The 26,047-nt window shown below is 40.9% G+C and overlaps 2 protein-coding genes across 2 annotated transcripts; both read left to right on the top strand.

Moving 5' to 3' along the window:
- The first annotated feature begins 350 nt into the window (after window positions 1-350).
- On the top strand, window positions 351-4,621 carry prl (prolactin). Its single transcript, XM_044180323.1, has 5 exons — window positions 351-506; window positions 1,773-1,885; window positions 2,360-2,467; window positions 3,251-3,433; window positions 3,583-4,621. The coding sequence occupies exons 1-5, from the start codon at window positions 464-466 to the stop codon at window positions 3,772-3,774; spliced, it is 639 nt and encodes a 212-aa protein (XP_044036258.1). The 5' UTR covers window positions 351-463; the 3' UTR covers window positions 3,775-4,621.
- Window positions 4,622-8,292: 3,671 nt separating this feature from the next.
- On the top strand, window positions 8,293-15,352 carry LOC122868405 (dual specificity protein phosphatase 3-like). The gene is made up of 3 exons (XM_044180322.1): window positions 8,293-8,637; window positions 11,753-11,985; window positions 12,942-15,352. Exons 1-3 carry the CDS (start codon window positions 8,426-8,428, stop codon window positions 13,148-13,150), a joined length of 654 nt encoding a protein of 217 aa, XP_044036257.1. The 5' UTR covers window positions 8,293-8,425; the 3' UTR covers window positions 13,151-15,352.
- The last annotated feature ends 10,695 nt before the right edge of the window (window positions 15,353-26,047 follow it).

The following is a 26,047-nucleotide window of genomic DNA, read 5'->3' on the forward strand; positions in this document are numbered from 1 at the left end:
ATGTTGTAATGAATTAAGACAGGTGTTGAGGCGTTATTACAAAACATTGTGTGAACATCAGTGTTTTTATTCATCGATCTAATTAGGATCTGGTAAACTTTTTCCAAATCCGTCCCATTCACACAGACAATCTCTCTCTCTCTCTCTCTCTCTCTCTCTCTCTCTCTCGACACACACACACACACACACACACACACACACACACACACACACACACACACAAATACAATCATCAGCCTGTGACTGCATCCTGTTGCATTCATTCAAATCTCCTTGTCCATGTTTCTCATTATGAACCAGACCAAACAAGTTCCAAACAATCAGCACACGCTCACCTTACTGCTGCATAACCAAACTGTTGAAGCCAAGGAACTATAAAATGGAAGCAAAATGGAGAAAGAGAAAGAAACAGCGACGAGAAAAAAGAAGCAAAGACTAACAAATCGGCAGCAAAGGAAGAGAGATGGCTCACAGAAAAACCAGTGGAAGCAAACTCCTCATGACAGGTGAGATGAGCGTAGCTTTTTGGTCTATCTATGAAATTATTTGAAAATTGTGAAATTATTTGTGTGTGATCTATACAACGATTGCTATTACACTAAAATAACAAGAAATGTATCTATTTTTACAGTGTTAAAAGTTTTTTAATAAATTCAAAATTGGGTGTGCAAAAATCTGTACACCTCGTGTTTACTCCGAATCAAAAGGGATGTGTGTTGCTGCTCAGAGATTTTAAACATTGTGTAATTACTAGAGTTAGACCGATAAATCACCCGGGCTCTTATATTGACCGATATTAGCTCATCACAGATACAGTATATTGGTAAAAGCATATATATCAGCTGATAAGTAACAAGAAAAAATGCCAAAGAAATGTTTGAGGTCATTTAGAAACAGTGTTACTGAGTTTGTCCTCCAGAGTGCACTGAAAAGTTTATTTTTACACTGTGAAATGTTCCGCTTAGTACATAATATCGGTCAAAAAATGTTAAGAACCAAATTTAAGGCTTCCTAAACACAAATATTTGTTAATGTTATGTATTTATGTAAAACAAAGAAGAATATCGGCCAATATATTGAATTTTTTAAACTATAAAATATGATATGGCAGATATGTGTATCAGCCTCAAAAATCCTGTATCGGTCGGGCTATCGTACTTACCATTGATAAATATAGTAACGCTGCTTTTTTTTGTCCAGCAAAATTCATTAATTCACGCATCAATCATCAGCCATTCATTAAAAGAAAACATATATCTTGAAGAGGGGTTAGGATAGGATAACCTATTTCGCTGTCATGGCATGTGTTAACATTTAACAGAATGACCACTTGTAATATCGTAGAAAAGGTTTCAGTCGTAGTCATCTGGACACTGTTTCCAGAATCAAGACGTTTGGCTCCCATCCGAGAATGACTTCCGGATGGGAGCCAAACGTCTTGATTCTGAAAACAGTGTCCAGATGACTACGACTGAAACCTTTTCTATGATAGAACACTCCTGGGCGAATGAGGGACTACACCGTCTGACCACTTGTAATGTAAAAGGGGTGCTAGTATTGCTGAACCATCACTACAGCTGGCAGCTTTCAGCTCATTGGTGTGTTTCAGTTCTCACTGAATCATCGGCTGTTGCTGATGTGGATTTGTAAAGCCCATTGAGATGCTGCATGTGACATTTGACTTTACAAATACAGCTGACTTGACTGAAATGGGGAAAAAAAAATTAAAAAACCCACACAACAAATCTGTGTCATTTTTCCACGCTCCGTAGTGTTGTATATGGTGGCAGCATGCAGTGCCGTCCCCATCAGTGACCTGCTGGACCGAGCCTCTCAGCGCTCTGACACACTGCACTCCCTCAGCACAACACTGACCCAAGAGCTGGTCAGTACCTGTTTTTGTGTGTGTGTGTGTGTGTGTGTGTGTGTGTTTGCACTGTCTGAGGGTGTCGGAGCCTTCCCAAACATACGTTAAACCGCCTGTTAAAGCCCTATTCAGCTGAGCTCTTGGTTTATTGATTACTTTGGGTCTGAATATGCGTGAGGGCGCTTGGACCCCGTTCTACTTGCGTTCAAGTCTGGTTTTCTCACATATTCAGCACACACATGAGACAAGAGAAAGCAATTACTGTGAATTTCCTAAGATGTAAGATTTGGTTACACTCTTGAAAGTTCATCACCTTAAAAGACCATGCCAGTGGTTTTGCATGATTTGACCTTTAACCTTCCAGGTAGCCATATGTTTCCATTCATTCATTTTTAAACTTGCTTTCCATCACAGTGAAACATGTATTTGCCAGGTAAGCAGTTAATTGTGATTCCACAGTACAATTTAATAATCTTCCTCCGTCTCTCCCAGGACTCTCATTTCCCTCCTATAGGCCGGATGATCATGCCCCGCCCCTCAATGTGCCACACCTCCTCTCTGCAGACACCCAATGACAAGGAGCAAGCTCTTCAAGTATCAGTAAGTGACTGTATCTGTTTTTATTCCTCATTTATTCCTTATTCTTTGCTTCATTTGTCTCTGTGGTGTCCTCACGCTACCTCTCCAGGCCTTTTTGCCACTTTCCCCTCCCTTTTTTTATCCTTTTCTCTGCTGCTGACATACATCAGATCATATCTCCTATCCAGCAGGAGTCGGACATTTGATCAGTGCAATGGTTTTTTGATTATCGTATTTCCTTAAAAGACGAGCTCATCCCACAAATCAAATTATTTGGCGTCATCGAATCATTGCGATATCAGTTGAGACTTAATTGAAGTTTCTATGAGTACAAACAAACATTAATGAGCTATCTCAGGTTTGCGTTTGCAAATCTGAAAGATGAAAATTATAAATTTGTGTGTTGTATGGCAACCGACCCTGTTGCAATTAAACAGTCCTTTGTCTTGCAAAGTGTCTGGCAAAGACTGACCTGATTTCAGAATAACAACATGAAAATAAATGAGCATTTATTGGGTGGATATGACTTGAAAATTAGCTAACAAGTGGAAAGGCATTTTAATTTCACTGTGACATTAACTTTAAGAAATGTGTAACACTTACTGACCTCTGCAGGCCAACAATTGGAATTACAACATCTTTGGGAGACACGTGGTTGTCACACTATTATCTGCACAGACTATAGCAATTCAATACAACAGTTCAGTAAACGTACCACCTTCAGCTTTTTTATCTTGCATTTTGATCTCTTGTCTCCCTTCAGCTTATTGTATTATCTTATTATTATCTGTTTGACTTCTTTAGGAGTCAGACCTGTTGTCATTGGCTCGCTCTCTGCTCCAAGCCTGGGTAGACCCCCTGGTAGTCTTGTCCACCTCCGCTAACACCCTACCTCACCCAGCCCAAAGCAGCATATCCAACAAGATCCAGGAGCTGCAGGAGCACTCCAAGAACCTGGGAGACGGCCTGTATATCCTATCTGGCAAGGTGTGCGAGTGTGGGAAGAAAAACCCTTGAACAAATTTTGTTTTGCTTTTGCACTCATTTAAAATGTTAATATAAAATGGATTTTAAAAACAGCTTTCCTCCCTTTCCCATCCTTCCCTCTCACTTCCCCTGCCTCCTTTCTCTCCCAGATGGGTCCAGCGGCTCAGACCATCTCCTTACTGCCCTACAGAGGAGGCAATGACATCGGCCAGGACAAGATTTCCAAATTGACCAACTTCCATTTCCTGTTGTCCTGCTTCCGCCGGGACTCCCACAAGATTGACAGCTTCCTGAAAGTCCTCCGCTGCCGGGCAGCTAAAGTGCAACCTGAGATGTGCTGAAGAGTGAGGCAGCCAGCTTGACTCTGAGGGGAGATTTTTCTTAAAGCTTGTATTGCCGACCAACTATGTATTAGCACGAACTAGGAATCTGATATTTGAGCTAATATCCTAACTGCTAAGTAGTTGGCATTATGAGCTTTCAGAAGGTGAAGATAAGGAGGGGTTACATGGCACACATAGGAAACACATTTTAGCCATCATGGTGCACAGAACATTGACTTCACTGATATTCTCAGTGTGAATGTATAGATGCTAAGATATGATGTAAAAATTGATGGTTTTAGCATTATTGATTTTGTTGGAAAAATTTCCCTTGTACATTTGCAAAAGTTTTACTTCTTAAACAGATTCCTTAATTGACTTAAAAGTCAATGGTTAAAACAGGTTAAGACATTTCAGGTGGGTAGAGGAGCAGTACAGTTAACCTAAAGGTTTATACTGTTGTTGGGTCAGGACAAAGCATGACTCATACACTTCCCCATATGTTTCCAGCTGGTCTGGCATTATGAACTGACCATATTGTGGTCACAAATCTGGGTGCTCCTGTGACTCCTCCTTGTCCTTTATACCTTCAAAGCCAAGCTGCCAAAGGAGCTTTGCGGTGTCAGGCAGGGTGTGACATATGAAATCCCGCCACCAGCCTCTCTTCAAGTCATTCTTCCCACTGGCATGCAAGGCTTCAATGTAGAATACCTTTCTCTTCCTAACTAATGCTTGTCTGATGACAAACTGCTGCATTTGCATTTTGGATTTAATTACACTCTCTTGAAAGAATTTTGAATGTGATGCCTAGCAATTGAAATATTTCTTTAAAATCTGTATATCAATAAAAATCATCTATTGCACAGTACAATTCTCTGTGTCAGTTTTTTCTCTTTTTTTAGAAAGCAAGCCAGCAAGACTATCTTCCCAATAAAAACAACAATATCAGGCATTACAGCAAATTCCCCGAAAACAACATATTTTTACGTTGAAGAGTCAAAGCCCTCTAGTGGCCGTAGGAATTATGATGTGAGCAAAGGAGGAAGAAGTGTGATGTTGTTATAGAGCAAACCTATGGACTTTAAAGGTGCTATTGATCCATCCAGCAACTAGATGATGCACTCCCCCTCCCCCTTCCATTCCATCCCAGTGGTTGCCAGTTTGTTGCACGACCTGCAGATTTCATGGTCGAGTGAGACTCAGACAGACTCAGTCATGTCAAGTGATGAATCTTTCGTGATAGAGTAATGAATTCATTTTGCAACATATAACTATACATTTAGCTATAGATTTAGGTTACTTTGTGCGGTGGTGTTTCATGTAACATTATCTATGTTTATCTTAGCTTGTCGGTAAAAACAGTAAAAGCATGACCCCCTTTGGTTTTGAGCCTGGACCGTGGAACTTTTAACAGTATCTGATTTTGTGATCGAAGAGGTCTCGGAGCCGAGTAAGGGATTAAAAGTTCTGAAATGTAAAACGGAGCCAGACCATGTTAGGATTTAAAAGTAATCAGTAAAATCTTAAATTGAATTCTGTAACGGATGGGGAGCCAGTGTAATTCAGCCAGGGCTGGGGTGATGTGTTCCCTACGTTGAGTGTTTGTGAGGAGTCCTGCTGCTGCATTCTGCATTAACTGTAGACGGCAACTGCCGCATTCAATTCAATTAAATTAAATTTTATTCATATAGCGCCAGTTCATAACATAAGTGATCTCATTGCAGTTTTCCTATGGAGCAGGTCTAGACCGTACTATTTATAATATTATCTACAGAGACCCAACAAATCCCACCATGAGCAAGCATTTGTGGCAAGAAAAAACTTCCTTTAAGAGGCAGAAACCTTGGACAGAACCAGACTCAATGGTGGGCCGCTGCCGTGTTAGGTTTTGAGAGAGAGAGAGAGAGAGCTAGAGAGAGAGAGAGAGAGAGAGAGAGGTTATGGGGGGTGCCACAATGCAAATACCACTTAGTTGAAGAAGGTCAATAGGAGCAAAGCAGTCAAAACATATCAGTCAGTTGTTTCTAAGGTTTCTGTGTTTGAAGATAAATCGGTACCGGTTGAGGGCAGGACGTGATACATTTCTTCTCTAATAGTTAAAATTTTATTGTTAAAGAAATTCATGAAGTCATTACTGCTGAGGGCTGTAGGAATACATGGTTCAATAGAGCTATGACTCTCTGTCAGCCTGACTACAGTACTGAAAAGAAACCTGGGGTTGTTTTTGTTTTCCTCTATTAATGATGAGTAGTAAGCTGCTCTGACATTATGGGGGGCCTTCCTGTATGTTTTAAGACTTTAAGGCTAGATGGTCGATTTGGGAGGGGCTGCGATTTGCATAGGAGACCTCTGTTATTTTGATACATAATATTGAATTAAATGCAAATGAGATCGCTTCCTTTAGCCACAGCACTATCAGATAGACATCTAGAGTAGGAGTTTTTACCTAATGGCGTGTAGTCCAGTAATAGCAGTTCAAAAGTTATTAAATAATGGTCCGATAATGAAGGATTTTGTGGAAAGACTATTAAATGTTCAATTTCAATGCCGTATACCAGAACAAGGTCGAAGGTGTGGTTTTTACATTTTGTTGTGCTATTTCAGCGTTTTTGTTTAGGTTGTTATGTATAACTCCTCTTCTGTTAACTTTTGGTTTTATTAATTTAAGTGGTCGGGGGGCAGACACCGTCACTAAGGAGCATCAATTAGGTAGGTGAATAAGGAGTGACAAAAGAGGAAATGAGGGTGTGGAAAAGTTGTTCCATTATGTTCTTGGGGAGCATTGGTTCGAGTTTGGCGATATTTCTGATTTGTAAGTAGCAGGATTAGACTTGACTCTTAATGTGCTGATTGAAGTAGAGGTACTCATCAAAAACAACTCCCAAGTTTCTAGCTGAATGTTTTGTGTTAGTTGTTAGAGGTCCAAGGAGGGGAGGTGAGACTATTAGAAATATGATCAGGACCAATAACCAGGTCTTCAGTCTTGTCTGTGTTCAGTATGGTGCTTTAAAATACTGAACAAACAGTCTTCCTGTCCGTCCTATATCTGAGATTAGATTTGATTTTCTATTTGCTGAAAATATTGAAACAGTTGTTGACTTGTGCATTTAAATCTGTAAGTAATGGTAGCATTGAAATAGTATATACATATATAAAATATTCATAATTTACCATTCCTAAGTGCTTTTGATTACTAAAAGCATCTATCTTCTGATCCTGCTACATTAACAGTAATCTTTTATCATTAATATTGTGTTTAATATATTGGTTGTGTACAATAAAACTTTACATTTGTGGTGTGTGATGCATCATGTGTACCACAGGTATCATATGCTGACATTGTGAAGAGAGGACTTCACATTGATGATCTTTAAGAGCCAATCAAAGCAGTGGGCGTTCCCGCGCTCTACAGGAACGCCCCATCGCTGCTGCAATCAGACTCCACTGGCTGCCAAAGGAGGAATGCGCATCGAGACAGAAAATCCTTGTCTGCACAGAGTGTGTAGTGTGCAGCTGCGTTAGTAATAGAAATTAATTAAAAAGTCATCTGGTCAAGTTTGGAGTTTTTCAAACACCAATGGAATTTATTAGGCTATGGCGATTTTACCACTGTGTTTTTTTACAGCTTTGCATCAGGATTGGGGAGCATCGCCAGGTGAATTTGCGTCTACTCGCGTCTTTCCATTTGAATTCCTTGACTTGTGTGTTTTTGTCCTTGAAAAGCTTGAAAAAATGTACTGTCATTTAATTTTACTTCTGAACAGAATGAAAGAAATACATTGAACTAGTTAGCATAGTAAATGTTTATTAATTGTTTATATTAGTTCATATATGTCATATGGGGGTGCACGGTGGCAGAGCGGCTACAGCTCCTGCCTCCCAATAAGGAGATCGTGGGTTCGTGGGTTCGATTCCCGGACCGGACCAACATCACACAATCTGGGTGGAGTCTGCATGTCCTCCCGTGTTACCGTGGGTTCTCTCCGGGTTCTCCGGCTTCCTCCCACCGTCCAAAGACATGCATGTGTAGGTTAATTGATAACTCTAAATTGCCCGTATTGAATGAATGTGTGAGTGAATGGTTGTCTGTCCTTGTCTGTGTCTGTGTTCGCCCTGCGACGAGTTGGCCACTGTCCAGGGTGTGCCCTGCCTAAGGCCCGAAGTCACTGGGATAGGCTCCAGTCACCCGCGACCCCCTAACGGGGACCAAGCGGTAGAAAATGGATGGATGGATGGATATGTCATATGCATACAGCTATGTGACATATGACATGTTTGGGGGGGTTGCATGGAGGGGTTCCATGAAACACAGGGATGCCAGGGTATGAAAATAAAAGGAAATAGCATTCACTTTTTTCTTTGGTTGAAGGACCTCTGACTTCAATGTGTCCCCTGCCACTTCTGAAACCAAACCTATATGTTGGAAGAAAATGTATAGATTTTCTTTCTTATCTCTTTATTGTCTTGGGGCCCCTTGGTTGGGAACCACTGACCTTGGCCCCCCCAAAAGCCCAGGCCGGCCCTGCATGTGCGTTTAGTTTCCACAACACTGATCAGCTCCCAATGTTGAGCCGTGACGGAGCCACAGTGAGAGCTGAGCAGCCTTCCCACTTCATCAGCCTGGTAAACCGACACCTGTCCGCCACATCCACCGCCTTCTCCCTTCTGCATGCGCCAGCTGAAGGTGTCACTTCGGTTTTCGGGTATGAAGAATAAACACAACCAGCAGGTAAACACAGAGGCTCCGAACCGACTCGACATGTCGAGCTTCGAGGTGACTCTCCAGCAACTCAATGATCTGCTGACGGATGACAGCGGCTTTTACAGCTGGCCGACTAAACACTTCCATGAGGTTTACCCGAGGATCTTTGTCGGCAATGCGTGAGTCATTGTTCGGATCATTTAGATAACTCCTCTTTTTTTATTTCCACATAGAGACGTTACACATTACAGTGAACATGTCAGCGTAAACAATCCCCAGTCTGAATCATGTTTGCCTTCGACCGCAATTAAAACAATCAATTCCAATTGAATCACTACCTAAAGGCCTATTCCTCTAACTATCCTAATGCGGTGAAACATTGATAACCTATTATACGACGACTGCAGCAAATGATGTGTCCGAATAGGGTTATTATATTATAGCCTACCACAAAAGATTACAAAAAAATGATTAACCTGCAGTAAGCAATCACCATTGAAATGATTTAAAGCACATCTATTAAGTATTCTAGTAAATGAATGAACTCACTGCTGTACCATAATTAGCCAGGACTGTGTCCTTTTAATTTAGGTTATATTTATATAATAATATATTTTTATTTTCCTGTCTGAGAGTGAGTGTCAGCTGACTGGAGCCATAAGGGTTGTATAAGACAGAAGCTTGTTTAATTTTTTAAGAGGTGGAGGAATGTTCTAAAAAGGCAAAAAGGGAGCAGAGGCAGAAGAAGGCAGAGCTGGCAGGGATGGAAGGTTTGTAAAATAGCTTAACCTGCCAGTCCCCTGTTGATTTAAAAAAAAAAACCCAGAGTGCTCTATATTTCAGTCTCTGCAATTAACACCACTGACCTCTCTGTCTCTGCTAACATTAGGTGAGTCAGTTTGGAAGGAAACACACACACTCCTATAATGTATCCATCTACTGTAACACAAGAAGATACAGTTGATTTTCGTCAGCATATAATGTTAAGCTAAATTCACATATTAACTGGATCTTGTCTTAATGATGAAAACAGTATGTATTTTTGTCAACTTATCATACATTACATATGACGAAATGTAGACATTGAGATCGTTTCAAGAAGCAGGTTAACAGACCTGGTTAACTTTGCTAATTGAGACCCAGGCCAGAACAGGTCTTTTTACATCTCTCTGTGAGGGCATTCTGGATTTGAGCAATTATGTATAACTGTAACAGTCCCCAGACAACATATTTGAAAAGGTTTCAGAGATGTTTAAAACCTAATGCTTTTAAATTAATACCAAATTTGGTTTAACTTAAAAGTGTCATCTCGTATTTTGGACCCACCACAGCCCTAAAAATACTGAGAACCCCATAAGAGCGCTGACAGAATTTAAAGGGGCACTCCACCAACTTCAGACATAAAGGGTCGTTCATGTTCATGAGTCATGAGGAGTACTACTAAACCTGTGAAAACTGTTAATGTCTTCTGTGACTCTGATGATGTCGTCAGGGTTGCTTCGGCCTCGGCTTGGAGACTACAAATGTTTAACGGAATGCCTGCTTTACAAACTGGAGGTGTGGAGTTTAAAAGAAGTGGGCATTTAGGAGGCAGACTTCAATAAAAAAATACTATATCAAGTTGCATTATGGGAAGTGTAGGATCCAAGGTTTTTGGCCCATTCTAGGAGGGCACCAAAACTACTTGGTTAGGTTTAGGAAAAGCTCACAGTTACAGTTAAAATAAGTAAGTTACGTTAGTAACTCACAGTAAGTCACGTGACGTAAACACGTAAGTCACTTGAAGTAAATCACAAACAAAGGACTTTCACCCAGGAGACCAGGGTTCATGTCCCGTGTGCAACCAAAAGTCAACGTTGACTTATTTAAAGTTTGTGACTTACATAACTTAACTTACGTTACGTAACGTACTTAACTTACATTAGTTGTGTAACTTGCGTAATATACTTATTTTAACCCAAACCATGATCTTTTCCTAAGCCTAACCAAGTAGTTTTTTTGCCTAAACCTAACCAAACTGCGATCGTTTCACTGGCCATATTAGAGGGTAAGAACAAACGACCTATGTGGTCGTATGGGTTGGAGAACTTGTTGGAATAGTTTAACATTTTAAGAAATGCGCTTATTTGCTTTCTTGCTTAGAGTTTGATGAGAAGATCAATACCACTCTCATGTTTGTACGGTAAATGTGAAGCCACCAGCAGCCAGCACAAAGACTGGAAATAGAGGGAAACAGCTAGCCTGGCTCTGTCTAAAGGTAACAAAATCGGTAAATATGAAGCTGGAACCAGCAGCTGGTTAGCTTAGCTTAGCTACATCAGTCGATCACAGCTCTTCAACCTGTGCTGACGTACAGTACAGTATGTCGAGCTGGGAAGAGTATATTCCAGGCTTACAAGCAATGCATGTCCTAAATTTTAAATGGTCTGATTTAAAAGCTTTAAAACAGAAACTCTTAGATGTTTGTTTTTCCAGCACAGTGAGCCATGGCAGTGTAGTTCAGGAGAGGAAACCCTCTCTAGTGCCTCCTTTATTCCGCCTGCCTTCCTAAAGGAATCATAATGGACAGAGCAGAAACACTTGTGTCTGTTATTGGAGCAAATGTCCTCACAAATATAGGCTGGAACACACAAATGCATCGACGCAGCTCTGTGAAGCCTAGCGAAGAGAGCATCCACCCACGCATCGTTCTCTCTGAGCGGGTGTTTTTTTGTTTTGATGGATCTGTCCTGGTTCCACTGTGTAGTCTGAAAGCCTGGCAGACTTTTTTTTGTGTGTGTGTGTGTGTGTGTGTGTGTGTGTGCACCAGTGTGCATCGACTCTATTTTTAGCTCTCTACATCTAAAAGACAGAGGAGGTGCCAAGTGCTTCAGCAAATCCCATAAGTTCACAGCGAGAAGCAGCAGATCTCTCTTTGGCAAAGCAGTGCGTTTGTATGACAGAAAAGGGAAAAGAAGAAAAATGAACTCTTTTTATTCCAAGGCACACCAAGACTGACACTGTTTCTTAAAGCTTAAAGCTGGTGTCAATAGTGCCAAACCATTTGTCCATTTTGATTTGTTGCAGGTATAGTTCACAATGCTAAACAACAGAATTTAGCACTACGTAAATCAAAACACAGAGACCTGTTAACAGATCCAGGGAGCACCTCAGATGCTTTATAGCTAAGTGTGGGGAGGCTTTAGTCGCAGAAACTATCAGATTGTAGTTTGCTTGATATCACACTCGGCATTAGTAGTATGTGTGAAATAAGCTCTATAGTGTGTATTTGTTTTGCTTACCCATCTGATGCAGGTTTGTGGCGATGAACGCGATGCGTCTTAAGCGCCAGGGCATCACCCACATTCTGAATGCCGCGGAGGGAAACTCCTTCATGCACGTCAACACCAACGCTGAGTTCTATGCCGGCACGGGCGTCATCTACCACGGCGTACCAGCCAGCGACACCGACCACTTCGACATCAGCGTTTACTTTGAAGAGGCAGCAGACTTCATCGAGAAGGCGCTGGCATACAAAAATGGAAAAGGTCAGAGGATGAAACTGAAACTGAAATCCTGTTTGTTTTTCTGTGTGAAAGGTGGGGTCTGTGGGGATCTCTCTCATTGCTTGATATTTGAAAACCTTTGACATTCTCAGCATTTTTAGAATTTTTGAGAAGCAAAAACAAGCTCAAGACTTCAAGCAGGCTCAAGAACTATTTGATCTGATGATGACACTACTAATAAAAGTCAATTTTTTAAACTCATGTTATTATGTCAAATACCACCTTGGCAGAAGAGGAATGATACTGTACTGTACCCTGTATCCTACGTACATGCTAATGCTAAGCACATTTTGAGTATGTTGCGTGTTCACACTGGAATAGTGAACTTTACTCCAAAAAGTCAGTATGCAGAGTAAAAAAACCTTGACTTTTGAGAGTGCTGCTGGTAGATGCTATTGTCCCAAATTCCAAAGCAGAAAAGGAAATAGAGGAGCTGCTCATAAACGCATAACAGTAAAATAAACGACGGATGGTGGTGAGTCAGCTCAAGAATGATCTTTGAAAACACTAATTGATAGGACATACATACTGTAGAATAGAATTGGGACATACTTATAGTCCTGATGGAGGGCTGTAATTGAAGGTAAATGTTAAAGCTGCACTAATCAATAATTTTATATAAACAATGGATCACATGACTGTGTGTAATGTGAAGTGGAGCATTTAGCAGCTAAAGAGAGAGTGAATATTGGACTTACTTTTGTAAGGTGTCCAGAAACATGATTCCAAATGAATGCTAATGTTGCTCTGTGTCTGCTGGGTGTGTAAATAGGCTAGTGTTTGCATACACATCAGCCATCACTTTACAATATGACAATGTGTTTATACCTTTTCCCACTTCCCCTGAAGTGGCCCGAAAAATAAATGAATGCAGCTTTAAACTCAAATGTAATATTTCAGATGCAAACTTAAACAGTTGCTTTTCATTTCTTCTGCAGGTAAAGTGTACGTTCACTGCAGGGAAGGCTACAGCCGCTCGCCTACCTTAGTCATAGCCTACCTGATGCTTCGCCAAAACATGGACGTCCACACCGCTCTGGCCATGGTGCGGCAGAAAAGAGAGATCGGACCGAACGACGGCTTCCTTCGGCAGCTCTGTCGGCTAAACCAGAGGCTGGCTGCTGAGGGAAAGTTCTGGAACAAATGAGGCAGACAAGGAAGCAGATAGCCCGTCTGTAAGAGAGAACAAAAGTATGCTTCGTTGCACTTCACCTTCTTTCACTTGTTCTACAGCTTTAACGAGTCGCAGATCTGTGAGGGAATGTTCTGGAAGTGAGGAGAGTGGAGAATGAAAGACATTTTCTCATAGACATAGGCTGACAGCACTGAGTGTATGTATAGTACAAAATAATACATCTTACACACAAACTTTTGACATGTACATACAGTATTTTAATTGTGCTCAGACTAACTGGTGATACAATGTGCTGATCGTACAATGTAATGTGTAAATCCAGGTTCACTGCGTTCACTAAGTGTGTTCACATACTCTCACTTATATTCTGAATATTAGATTCATCTTCAGGTCTAAGTGACATTGAATAATCAGTAAGCATTTTTTTTCATGTCCTGTATAGTTTGGTGTGTTTTCCTGCTGCTCACTATTCCAGAGAACAATATCAAAGTATAAAGGGAATGTTAATACGCATTTAAATACACTCACTGTGGGAACTGGTGAAAAAATAGATGGTGTAACTGATGTGATACTGCCACCGCCTTTTCTCATCCAGCCTTCTTCCCCCCCCCCTCCATCTCTCTTCCTCCATCTTGGCATTGTGCCCTTTGTCTTGGCCTCACTCCTGCACACACTGCCAGATCCCTCAGTCCCAGCCACTCCCACAGGGGATTTCAAGTGGACACTGTGATTTTTCATATTGAATCAGATTTTCAGGTTAATAGAGGGTAATATTAAAATAGTTTTTGTCTAATATGCCTAGTATGTTTTAGAAAACTACACAATCGTTGACTTACTGTATGTTGCACTCACGTCTAGAAGCCTGTCTCAGAATTATGTCTCGGTCAAAAATGTGTCTTGTTATGGTGCTTTGTAGGGATTATTGACACTATTTCATACTGCAAGATAATTACATTTTTAATAGTAAAATTAAGCTGGTCTGATATTGATGATAATTGGCAGCAACACAGCAAAGGAAACAAGGAATAGTTTGACATTTTGGGAAATATATTATTCACTTTCTTGCTGAGAGTTGGGTAAGAAGATTGATACCATTCTCATGTCTGTGTGGTTAATATGACGCTAACACTAGCAGCCGGTTAGCTTAGCACAAACACTGGAAACAGAGAGAAAGCGCTAACCTGGCTCTGTCCAAAGGTAACAAAAGCCTCCTACCAGCACATGTTAAGATAGTAATTAACATGTCATATCTTGTTTAATCCACTCAAAAACCGAAATGTGCTTGGACTGTTTGTTGGCCAGGCACAGGCACTCTTTCGTTAACTTCTGTAACCCTGTGAGAAAACTACAATTTGTCGTTTTACCATGCATAAGTTTAAACAAACAAGATATAACGTGTGAATTAGTGAGCTTTACAGGTGCTGGTTACCTAAGGAGAGAGCCAGGCTAGCTATTTCTTGCCGTTTCAAGTCTTTCTGCTAAGCTAAGCTAACCGGCTGCTGGCTGTAGCTTCATATTTAGCGTACAGACTTTGGAGTGGTATCAATCTTCTCAAGAAAGCGAATAAGTGTATTTCCCAAAATGTCGAACTATTCCTTTATTTTCAGCTTTGGGAGATGATGTGTCTCACATTCTTACATCAAGCAACTCTTGACAGTTCATTCTACATGCATGCCCTGTCAGGTGACCTATGACTTTATGCCAAATGGTCCAGTGAGTGGAACAAAGCCACTAAAGTCTCTGATTGTAATTTAAACACTGCCAGAATGGGAGATATGTTTGCCTATAACTTAAACATTATTAGATAACTTCTCAGTCAACACCTTTTGCACATTAGTGTGTTTACATTTGTGTGTTTTTGTCAGAGTATATTATATGCAGTTTTATATTGTACAGCAGCATGCTTTGTAATATACGTGTGAGCCAAAGTGTTGTTTATGTTCCTTTCTTAGCACAGCTATGTAGCTATGTATGTTTACTGAGTCATAGTGTGCATTATTGAGTGTCCATTATTTGTCACAATGTGCATTATTAAGCGTGTATATTTTGAATCATTTGCATTACTGAGTAGGCTGTGATGTAACTGGTCATGTCAGTAGGCTTTCATTGAGTAACGGATTATGACACTGCTTATATGAAGTGCACTTTATCTAATGACACTTGTGATTGTTGTTGCTCTCTTTTCATACATTCAGTAATAAACTGAAAATGACATGGCTGATTTTCTTTAAGAGTTTCTAATAACAAACTATTGATTACTGAGGTGACATTCAGCACATACTGAATTCCAGACGAACTTAACTCTGTACAGGCAGAGAGCAGTAACTAAAGAAAAGCTTAAGTTGAGAAAAAGGGGTTTAAAGTTTTCAGGCTGACTGAGTACAATAACAGATGGGTAACAGATGGCTAGGATGTAATGTCTTCATTTGATGTATTTTTAGACAACAAAAATCACTGACAGACACCAAACCTGAGGGAATATGCAGGCAAAACACAGTATGAACAAACAAAATGCATTCTTACCACTTTAACCATTTGTTAGTAATTCCTTACAATTACAATTTAATACATTTAAATATAATATATAGGGATAACAAACTAAATGACCAAAGTAATAATTTATCAAAATTGACATATTTCAGCTACAGGTAACTTTAGTCAAAGATAGCTATGACTATCTCACCAGCTAGCTTTACCTGGATTTGGCCCTCTTGCTTTAGCTGTGTAGTTTGGTTTGGTTTTTAGCTGTGTTTTGTTGTAACTGGACATTTAACAGGATGATTTCTTTGAAATTTTGAAACATTTTATGGCATTAAAAAATATATATGGGAAAATAAATGTCAACAAGTCATATTCTGGTCTAAACTAAGTTTTAAGTTCTGCATTTTGGCTTAGTATGGCAGTATAGTAGATGATAGACTGCTGGTCAGTAATAATTTTGTCCTGTAGAGGGAGCAGTAGGACTACTGTAGTTGTACCAGTGCTAAGATCAGCAGGGTCAACAATTCAAACTCCAAATCTTTAGCATCACAATATTGTATAAATATTAGAAGCTTCAGCTACTGTTCAGCATGTTTGTGTAACACCTGAATAAAACATACTGTTTTTAGACTAATGCAGCTTTACCTGAGTAGTTTCTGTATTACACCACATTTTCATATATATCAGTAAAATTATCTACACATATAGGATTTAAAGGGGCAGTCCAACTGATTTTACACATGAAGGTCAGTTTATACAACAGCAAACAGTTGAATGTCTTCTGTAGCTCTGGAGGAGTTTTGTCAAGTCTGACATAATGACCCCCTGATGATATCAAGGAAGGGAAGTGTAGGATTCAGAGGGACTAAAAGTCAGGAAATCTCAGCCTCTGCGGCATCGAGTTTGACCCTTCTTTCTTCTCAATCTGCTTCTTACTATGAGGGAACGGGTCCTACATGAACACACAATGTTCAGCCAAGTAGTTTTGATTATTTCACACGTTTCTGGTTTTCTCAGTGGTTTAAAGTGGTTTAATATATATATATATATATATATATATATATATATATATATATAAATATATATATATATATAAACATTTTAATAAAAATATCAACACATTAAAACAAATCAACTGAATTGCGATAATAATTTAAATAAACTATTAGAAATGTATGCAAATTATGCAAGAAGTTACATTAAAATATGAGTCTATTATACATAGCAAGGTGTAAATTAAATTCTGCTTAAATGAAAGCAGTATTTCAATTTTGATCTGTACGTGGAAGCCACCATTTCTTCTTCCTGCTATGACTTTCATTCACAACCATCACATCCTTAACAAGCATTCCATCCATCACACCATCACAATGATCCTATTAATCTCATCCACCATTCATTATGTTTGTCACATGTATCACACTGGATGTAGATGACCAAGGAACATATTTGATTTTAAAGTTGCAGTCTAAAACAACCATTTCTGTGCTAAAATATAAAAATGTCTGGGTTGCTGTGATGGAGTTCTCATGTTTGCTAAAGCCATTTAACCATTGTCTTCTGATTTATATAAAATACACAAAACTAATTTTGTTCAAATGTGCAACTTCATCTCTTTAAAAATGGTCAACATCCTGAACATTCCTGGATAGTTCACCGTCAAAACAAAACAAACATCACTCACTAGTACTCTTCCACCACCTTCCTTCTGCTTCCTTCTAAATCCCTGCCATCCTACCAATGGACTTTTAATAGGCACCTCCTCCTCTCCTATTAAACGCGCGCGTGTGTGTGTGTGTGTGCATTCCACAGGATTTGAAGGTCCATGGTGGGGCCTCTCTCCCTGAAGTTTTCTCTCCTACTCATCTTTTTCTGTCTCTTTTGTCCTCTCATTTGTTTTCATACATGCTCTCTGTCTCGCTCCATCTGTCTGTCTGTCTCTCTCGTTCTCTCTTCATCTCTGTCCTGGTCTGACGCGTGGAGTTGATGCGAGGACATGTCTATTAGGAGAGGAGGGTAACGCTCTTACATAACACCAGTCTGCATGAATGAATCCATGGGGGTGGGGCAGCCATGTGCTTTCAAGTGTATGTGTGTGAGTCAGGTGGATGTGTGTAGTGAAGTATGGCTGCAACATGTAGCTCCTCAGTATTTGAAACAGTCTATTTCGAATCCATTTTTAGCCTTTTAAACCCTGCTGCGCAGCTAAACATCATTCCAACCGATAGAATTCATTTGAACTTCTAGAGGAGATCCCGAATTTCTAAACATACCAAATATCCAGGTTGCATTTTTGGAAAAAGTATATTTCTAATTGATGCAATCGTGCAGCCATTAAAAACATGGAGCATTGGGTTTGAATATTTCACTCAGCGCAAACATCACATGCCTTCAATGAAAAGCTGTAACAAGCTGATACAGAATATGCAGTTTATTATAGCGTCAGACAGTGTGAATGCTAACATGCTAACAGCAACGTTAACTTGCTGATGTTTAGCAGGTAATGTTTGCTATGGCTACCATCTGAGTTTAGCCTGTTAGCATGCTAACATTAGCTAATTAGCACAAAACAGAAAACACACAGCTGAGGGCTGATGGAAATGTCATTAGTTTTGAAGGTATTTGGCCGATTCATCCTCTGGGGAAGTTTCATGGCAATTCGTCTAATGGTGGTCGACCAACCGACTGATCCTGCCATCCCTAGAGTATGAATGAGTTGCAAACGTCTCATCATGCCCACCTCTGCTCCACTCATACTGTAAATTTGTAAAGCCAAATGGAACCAATGTAAACACCAATGAAAATGTGTTTGATGAGAGTTAGATGAGAAGATTTATACCACACTCTTATTTGTATGGTAAATATGAAGTTAATGCCAGCAGCCGATTAGCTTAGCTTAGAACACAGCCTGGCTTTATACTTTGCCTTTATAAAAGTTACATCTTGTTTATTTAATTCATTCACAAACCAAACTATGTCATGGCAGGGCGCAGTGACTTCCTGAAGTCTTGTCGTCACTGTGAGGCTGCCAGACAACCAGCAGAGACTTTAATTTAATTAGTGAGCTTTAGAGGTGCTGGTAGGCAGATTGTTACCTTTGGATGGAGCCAGGCTAGCTGTTTTCCCTGGTTCCCAGTGTTTGTACTAAGCTAAGTTAACTGGCTGCTGGTGTTAGCTTCATATTTAGGCTACCGTACAGACATTAATTTGGTATCAATCTTCTCATCTAACTCTAGGCAAGAAAGATGGTTTAGTGGTTAAAACAAGAACAACAAAAACCATAATTATTTAGCATTTCAGTAGACAATGGGTATTGTTCCAACATGGATCTGACCTCAGAAAATATAGATCTCTGATGATGGATATATCCTTCTTTTTTTTTTTTTACCAACTCTGAACATGATGATAAAACATGTTATGTAATCACATTATATGTGTGTGTCTATGAATCAGATGCAAGCATGTGCATGAAAGTGAACATGTGCATTTCTTAAAATTTGAGAAATTATCAAAATTATAAGGAATGTCAGTGACTACGAGCATCATCAAAATACACTGTTCTATTTTTAGAGCCTTGCTGGAAGCACTTTTCCTTTAGTTGAAGGGAAAAATCTGTAATGGATGTCCTGGTCTGTCAATCTGTGTCTGTGTAAAAGGCTTGGTCTCTCTCTCTCTCTCACGCGCACGCGCACGCGCCAGTCTGCGGCATGTCTGCTCTGTACCAGCTGTGCCCTTCTGTGTTTTTTGGGAGGGAAGGTGGGGGTGTGGATGATCTGTGAAGGGCTTTGGATTGGTGGAGGACAAAGCTGCTCATTGTTACATCATCTCCTCCACAACAACCCTAAAACAAATTTAACATCGACTGGCTTTTATGAGTCTCAGAGTTTGTGATAATTTAGTAGTCTGTTTCCAAATTCAGCAAAACTGCAAAATAGATAACCCATTTAGACTGTGCATATACATTATGATTATAGGGAGCATAACATTCAATAATGGTTTTTAATTTCATATAGATGAAGAACATACATAGACTATTTTGGGAAGTGGATTCACTGTGTTTAAATTGAAAACAGAGAGCAAAAAATTGCAAACTTGGACTCTTCAATAAAAAATTGAACTTAATGTGGCCGTATTTAATCTGTTTTATCAAATTAGTTCTGTTGTATAATACCAGACTGAGAGGTTTTACCGTACAACACAGACAACAGCCTGTAGGATTACTTGTTTTAGCTGACAGTAATCTGAAGTGGTGAGGAGGGCCAATGTTTTGCTAACATCAGAGGACAGAATGAGCTTCTTTCTTCATTCTGGTTTGTCCAATGCTCTACAGAAATTATGTCTGAATGGAAGGCTGGAGTCATATCATCTGTTTGTAACTGCACATTTAACCAAACGTGACAGATGTTGGACCACTCAAGTTGTCATAGCTGCTGTTGTTACTGTATTCTTCTGAAGGTAAAAACTGCCTTCCAGAAGTTACTGGTAATATTAGAAAAAACAGAGCAGACATTTGTCACAAAAAAGTAGTGTATATACATGCTGTATAATTAACAAGGATCAAACAAGGCTGCAGGCCCCGCTGGCGTTTGCCTCGGGGTGCCAAAAGCCTGTGCCCCCCAGCTATGTGGAGTCCTTCAACATGTCTTCAACCTGAACCTGAGTCTTCAAAGGGTCCCTGTTCTGTGGAAGACATCTTGCCTCGTTCCTGTGCCAAAGAAGCCGCATCCCAGTGGCTCTAAGGACTACAGACCAGTGGCACTGACCTCCCACATAATGAAGACCCTGGAGAGACTGGTGCTGGAACAGCTGCGGCCCATGGTCAGACCCCTCCTGGACCCGCTTCAGTTCGCCTACCAGCCCCGGCTGGGAGTTGAGGACCCCATCATCTTCCTGCTGAACTGCATCTACACCCACTTCTCCAATGCTTTCAACACCATCCGGCCAGCCTGCTGGGTGAGAAGCTGGCAGCGATGCAGGTGGATGCCCCCCCTTGTATCCTGGATTGTTGACTACCTGACTGGCAGACCACAGCACGTGCGTCTGCTGCACTGTGTGTCGGACAGCGTGGTCAGCAACACTGGGGCCCCTCAGGGGACTGTCCTCTCTCCCTTCCTCTTCACCATCTACACCACGGACTTCAGCCACCACACAGAGTCCTGCCACCTTCAGAAGTTTTCTGATGACTCTGCTGTGGTTGGAAGTATCAGCAGTGGTGATGAAACTGAGTACAGGGCTGCGGTGGGTAACTTTGTCTCATGGTGTGAGCAGAACCATCTGCAGCTCAATGCGACAAAGTCTAAGGAGCTGGTTGTATATCTACAAAGGGCCAAGGCACCAGTGACCCCGGTTTCCATCCAGGGGGTCAGTGTGGACATTGTTGAGGACTACAAGTACCTGGGAGTACACATGGACAATAAACTGGACTAGGCTAAGTACACTCAAGCTCTTTACAGGAAGGGCCAGAGCCGCCTCTATTTCCTGAGGAGGCTGAGGTCCTTCAACATCTGCCAGACAATGCTGAGGATGTTTTATGAGTCTATGGTGGCCAGTGCTATCCTGTATGCTGTTGCATGCTGGAGCAGCAGGTTGAGGGTAGCGGACACTAACAGACTCAACAAACTGATCCGTAAGGCCAGTGACATTGTGGAGCTGGACTCTCTGTCGGTGGTGTCAGAGAGGAGGATGCTGGCCAAACTACATGCCATCTTGGACAGTGTCTCCCACCTGCTCCATGACATGCTGGTCAAACAAAGGAGTACCTTTAGTGGAAGACTTATCCCCCCAAAAAGCACCACAGAGTGCCACAGGAAGTCATTCCTGCTTGTGGCCATCAAACTCTTTAACTCCTCCCTCTAAGTGTCAGTCTGCATGACCCTAAGTCATTAAACTGGACATTGGTCATTAACATCACTGCAATACTTGAAATAAGTGTGCAATATTCTCTGTTTAATACTGCTGTGCAATATGTTTAAAATTACCTATTTATTGATATTTATTCATACTTCTATTACTGCTATGCAATATCTACTGTCTCATAATCATCTTAATAAGCTACACTTAACTTGACAGTACATGCACTATTACTTATTACTTATATGTACATTGTATTATTATACCCTACATACTTATCATCAACCGGTAAATCCACTTTGTCCTTTACACTTACTTTAATTTTATACTTATATCCACTTTGTACTTAATTTATCTTGCCTGTATTATAGTGTATTATATTTGATTTGCTTAGAACCTGTGTGCACTGACGTGATAGTGAGCAGCTGTAACAAAAGAGTTTCCCCTCAGGAATCAATGATTCTGAATACTGTAAACATTAGAGTAATAAAAACTGGCCCATGGTTTTTAGCTACACTAGCGGCGTGGATCTACCCAGGAGGCTTTTCAGCTACATTTTTCAGTCATCTGTCTTACACACTCCCGAAGGAACAGATATACTTCTATTTGTGCTATGCGCCTGTCAGTTGGTCGGTCCACCACTTTGGTCAAGACTGAAATATCTTAACCACATTTTGTGCAGATATATATGGTCCCCAGAGGATGCACGAGAAATTCTTCCGAAGGTGGGAGTTGAAGACCCCATGGACAGGAGCCTCCGTGTTCCCAGTTCACCCTCACTACACATTTGGGTTTACCACGTCTGTACAGCAGCCTCCCCCGCCATCTGATCCAACCTACCACCAGGTGGTGATCATTTGACAGCTCTGCTCATCTCTTCACCCGATTGTCCAAGACATACAGCCGCAGGTCTGGTGATATGACCACAAAGTCAATCATCGATCTTTGGCCTAAGGTGTTCTGGTACACTTATGAACCACCTTATGCTCGAACATGGTGTTTGTTATGGCCAAACCATGAATAGCACAGAAGTCCAACAACAAAACACCACTCTGGTTCAGATCAGACAGCCCGGTCCCCCCAAACACCCCCCTCCAGGTTTCTCCATCGTTGCCCACGTGAGCATTGAAGTGTCCCAGTATAGAGTCCCCAGACGGAATACTTTCCAGGACGCCACCCAGAGACTCCAAGAAGGCCAGGTACTCTGAGCTGCTGTTCGGTGCATAAGCACATACAACAGTCAGAGCCTTCTTCTCAGCAACTCGCAGTCGCATAGAGGCGACCCTCTTGTTCCCCGGGGAGAACTCACAACACAGTGGCGCTCAGCCGGGGGCTAGTAGCCCTGCACCCACCCAACGATTCACCCTGGGCAACTCTGGAAAAGGAGAGTCCAACCCCTATCCAGGAGTTTGGTTCCAGAACCAGTGCTATGCATAGAGGTGAGCCCCCGCTCCACCTCCCGCAGCAGCTCTGGTTCCTTCCCCGCCAGAGAGGTGAAATTCCATGTCCCTAGAACCAGTCTGCGGTGCCAGCAGTCAGCATGCCTAGATGCCCACCTTTGCCTGCCTGCCCGGTTTACAAAGCATCCGACCCCAATGCCTATCCCTGTGGTTGGAGGGCCCACAGGGCAGGGAAGTTCTTTCGGGCTGTGCCCGGTCAAGCACCATGGGTCAAGGCCCGGCCACCACACGCTTGCAGGTGAGTTTCCCTCCCAGGTCTGGTTCCAGGAGGGGGCCCCGGTTTCCCTTTTCCAGGCAAGGTGCTGCAGCTCCTTCTTGACCGATTCATATAGGGTCTGTGAATCGCTCTTAGTCTGGCCCCTCCTCTGGGACCAGTTTGCCTTGGGAGATCCTACCAGGGGCTATTGTCCTCAACAACACAGCTCCCAGGATCACAAGGACACATAACCCCCTCCACTGCATTAAGGTAGCGATTCTTTTTTAGTTTCTATAAACCATTAATCTACTAATCCCACATTTTTGCATGTACTAATACATTATAAGGCAGGGACAGGGTGTCCACACACTTTTAGTTTGGGGCTGTTTTTCTGAAAGTGCGAGCCAAGCCTTATTGCCCAACATAAGTGTTGGACCTCACAAATCCTCTTGTGGCTGAATGGGAGTAAATCCCTGTAGCCAAGTTCCTGTGGAAAGCCTGAAACCAGAAGCGTGGATTATGTTATAGCAGCACACGTGCTCCCAGTTGTTTAGATACAATTGGCCAAAGACTTTCTGGGTGTAGCACTTAGATGTGCAGCATTAATACGAAGTGTCAGTGTGTTAGTTAAAATCAGTGTGACATGACTTCCAAAAGTTTTTCTTGTTTTTGGGCTGCAGCAACCAAAATGGCCTCAAAAATTAAAAATACTCTATTATATATATACTTGTGTTACAAGCAATATGTAACCACTTTCCTGCATTAGCTTAACACAGTGTGCTGATTTATTTTTTCGACCAATAAAACCAGTGTGATGCTGTTGTACCAATGATGTCATCCAAATGTAAAATCTAGAGCCCCTTTAATGGAATCAATAATGAAAGCTGGTAGAGGTGAGTGACACAACACTGAACTCATAACACTGTCCATGGTCTTGGGTGAAGAACTTCATATTAGCTTGTGTGTATGTCCATCAGTCACATGTGCTGTCAAAACTGAGGAGTCAAAAAAACTCTTTAAATGTCTCATGCAGCTGGACAAAGACAAAGTAGTCAAATTGATATAAAATCATTTTATAATTTTGAAAATGAATGTCACATAGCCACAAACACAAACAGCTTTGAGCTGTTGAGATACCATTCTCTGATTGTGCCATGAATGATTTGTCACAGAAAACAAGACAAACAACAACTGTGACCATTACAAACCCATGACCAGCATTATAAAATACACCATCAAACTCTTGTCGGGGTTGCTTCAACCCACGTCTCATACATTCAACACTGTGCTGTGCCAAAAAATTAGGGCTGCTTTGCAAACAGGAAATAGCCTACTGCTTGTGTAGGGACTCACATGATGTCTCTCGATGCGTTAATTAGGGCCGGGTTGTGTGCTACTGCATAAAGTCACGGCGAAGGGGAGCTGCAGGGAGAAACGAACAAAAACAAGAGAGGACATTGTCATCATAGGAATAGTAGTTTGGGACTTAGGGTTTTAAACCTTTCTAGTTCAATGCACACTTCTACACTGGCCTGTAGAAGTGTGTAATTGCATATTTGCACTTGAAGAGATTTGAAGGCTTGAAGAGGAAAACATCTCTCTTCAAAGCTTTTTTTTGGGGGGGGCAGAAGCACCATTTTTGATCTTTTTGCCATTTCCAACTATTTTTAAAATTGTAATTTGCATTTAAATGTTTCATTTGGTCAAACTACTCAATGCACCCCAACTCTTGGCCTGAGGAAGCACCAGTCCTCTCTTGGTTTGTCGGGGCAGAACACACGTAGAGCAGGAATAAATATCTGCCAGCTGATGATAAATACTCAAAGCATGGCTTCATATTTCATGCTATCAATTCCTTATGGACATAACAAAGTAAGGGCAGTAATTTTCAAATATTTTTGTCTGGAGCCACAGCATTGTCACAATGATGTATCTTACAACCTGAACAGATCCTGTAAGCATTTTTATCACCTCACCTCGCATTTTGAGTGTTTTCGTTTTTTTAAGTCTAGCTTACATTTCAAGGGTGTGGAGAGGCTCCGGCCAGGAGCTCTGACCTAAACTGTCTCGACAAAAACTATTCAAGCCACCAATTTTTTGTCAAAGATTTGGGGCCACATTTTAATCCTAATGAGACCACTGTTGGGTCCTGTTCCATATTTTGCCAACCACTGGTTATTTTCCTTCTTGAGACTTATCACTCCCCCTCCTTTACTCTGGCACATAGCAGTGCAATGAGGTATGAATAGTTGTATAAATCTCTCTTTTTTTGGTTTCTTTTTTGCGATTTTTTTGTGTATATACTCGTTCTTTTTTGTATTGTGAGGCATTTTTCCATCAAAAGCAATATTTTTGTCACAACATTGAGATTAATATATAGCAGATTTATACATCGCAAGATGAGCCCTGGTCTAAGGTCAGATTAATTTTGAGCAATCTAAAGGCTAAGGTCAGGACATGGGTGTTGTTTTTTTACTGACCCAGATCAGGTGTATGAGCAAATGCCCAGCTTAGTGAGTGACACAGTCCAAGCAACGGTGGAAAGCATGATTCAGTTACATTCACTTTCAGTTCAACTAATTGGATAATGGATTTGGCATAACCTTATTTTACAAGAAATAAGAAACTTGTGAAACATTTTCACCAAAATAGTAACCTATTAATTGTACTTGAAGTAGAAACAATACTATATGCATCCAAAATGAGCCTTAAAGGACTGTATGAAAATTATTAGGGAGTTAATTTTTCTGTCTGCTAAAAGGAGGGTAATCTGACTTTTTTTGGAAGAGCAGGGAAGGATTCTTTCAATTCAGATTCAGATTTATATTATAAGGTTATGGTCCACAATCCTAAATTATTTATGCTATGCCACTTTTAGTTATTAATAATGAATAAAGTTGTACCAATATTTTTATATTATTT

The sequence above is a fragment of the Siniperca chuatsi genome, linkage group LG21, assembly GCF_020085105.1.
Source record: "Siniperca chuatsi isolate FFG_IHB_CAS linkage group LG21, ASM2008510v1, whole genome shotgun sequence".
NCBI lineage: Eukaryota > Metazoa > Chordata > Actinopteri > Centrarchiformes > Sinipercidae > Siniperca > Siniperca chuatsi.

Excerpts from the sequence above, each read along its gene's own strand:
- prl (XM_044180323.1), top strand. The coding sequence starts at position 464 with ATGGCTCACAGAAAAACCAGTGGAAGCAAACTCCTCATGACAG. Across the intron at positions 507-1,772 it reads AAGCAAACTCCTCATGACAG|TGTTGTATATGGTGGCAGCA; the intron begins GTGAGATGAGCG and ends CACGCTCCGTAG. Across the intron at positions 1,886-2,359 it reads CAACACTGACCCAAGAGCTG|GACTCTCATTTCCCTCCTAT; the intron begins GTCAGTACCTGT and ends CGTCTCTCCCAG.
- LOC122868405 (XM_044180322.1), top strand. The coding sequence starts at position 8,426 with ATGCGCCAGCTGAAGGTGTCACTTCGGTTTTCGGGTATGAAGAATAAA. Across the intron at positions 8,638-11,752 it reads AGGATCTTTGTCGGCAATGC|GTTTGTGGCGATGAACGCGA; the intron begins GTGAGTCATTGT and ends CATCTGATGCAG. Across the intron at positions 11,986-12,941 it reads GGCATACAAAAATGGAAAAG|GTAAAGTGTACGTTCACTGC; the intron begins GTCAGAGGATGA and ends TTTCTTCTGCAG.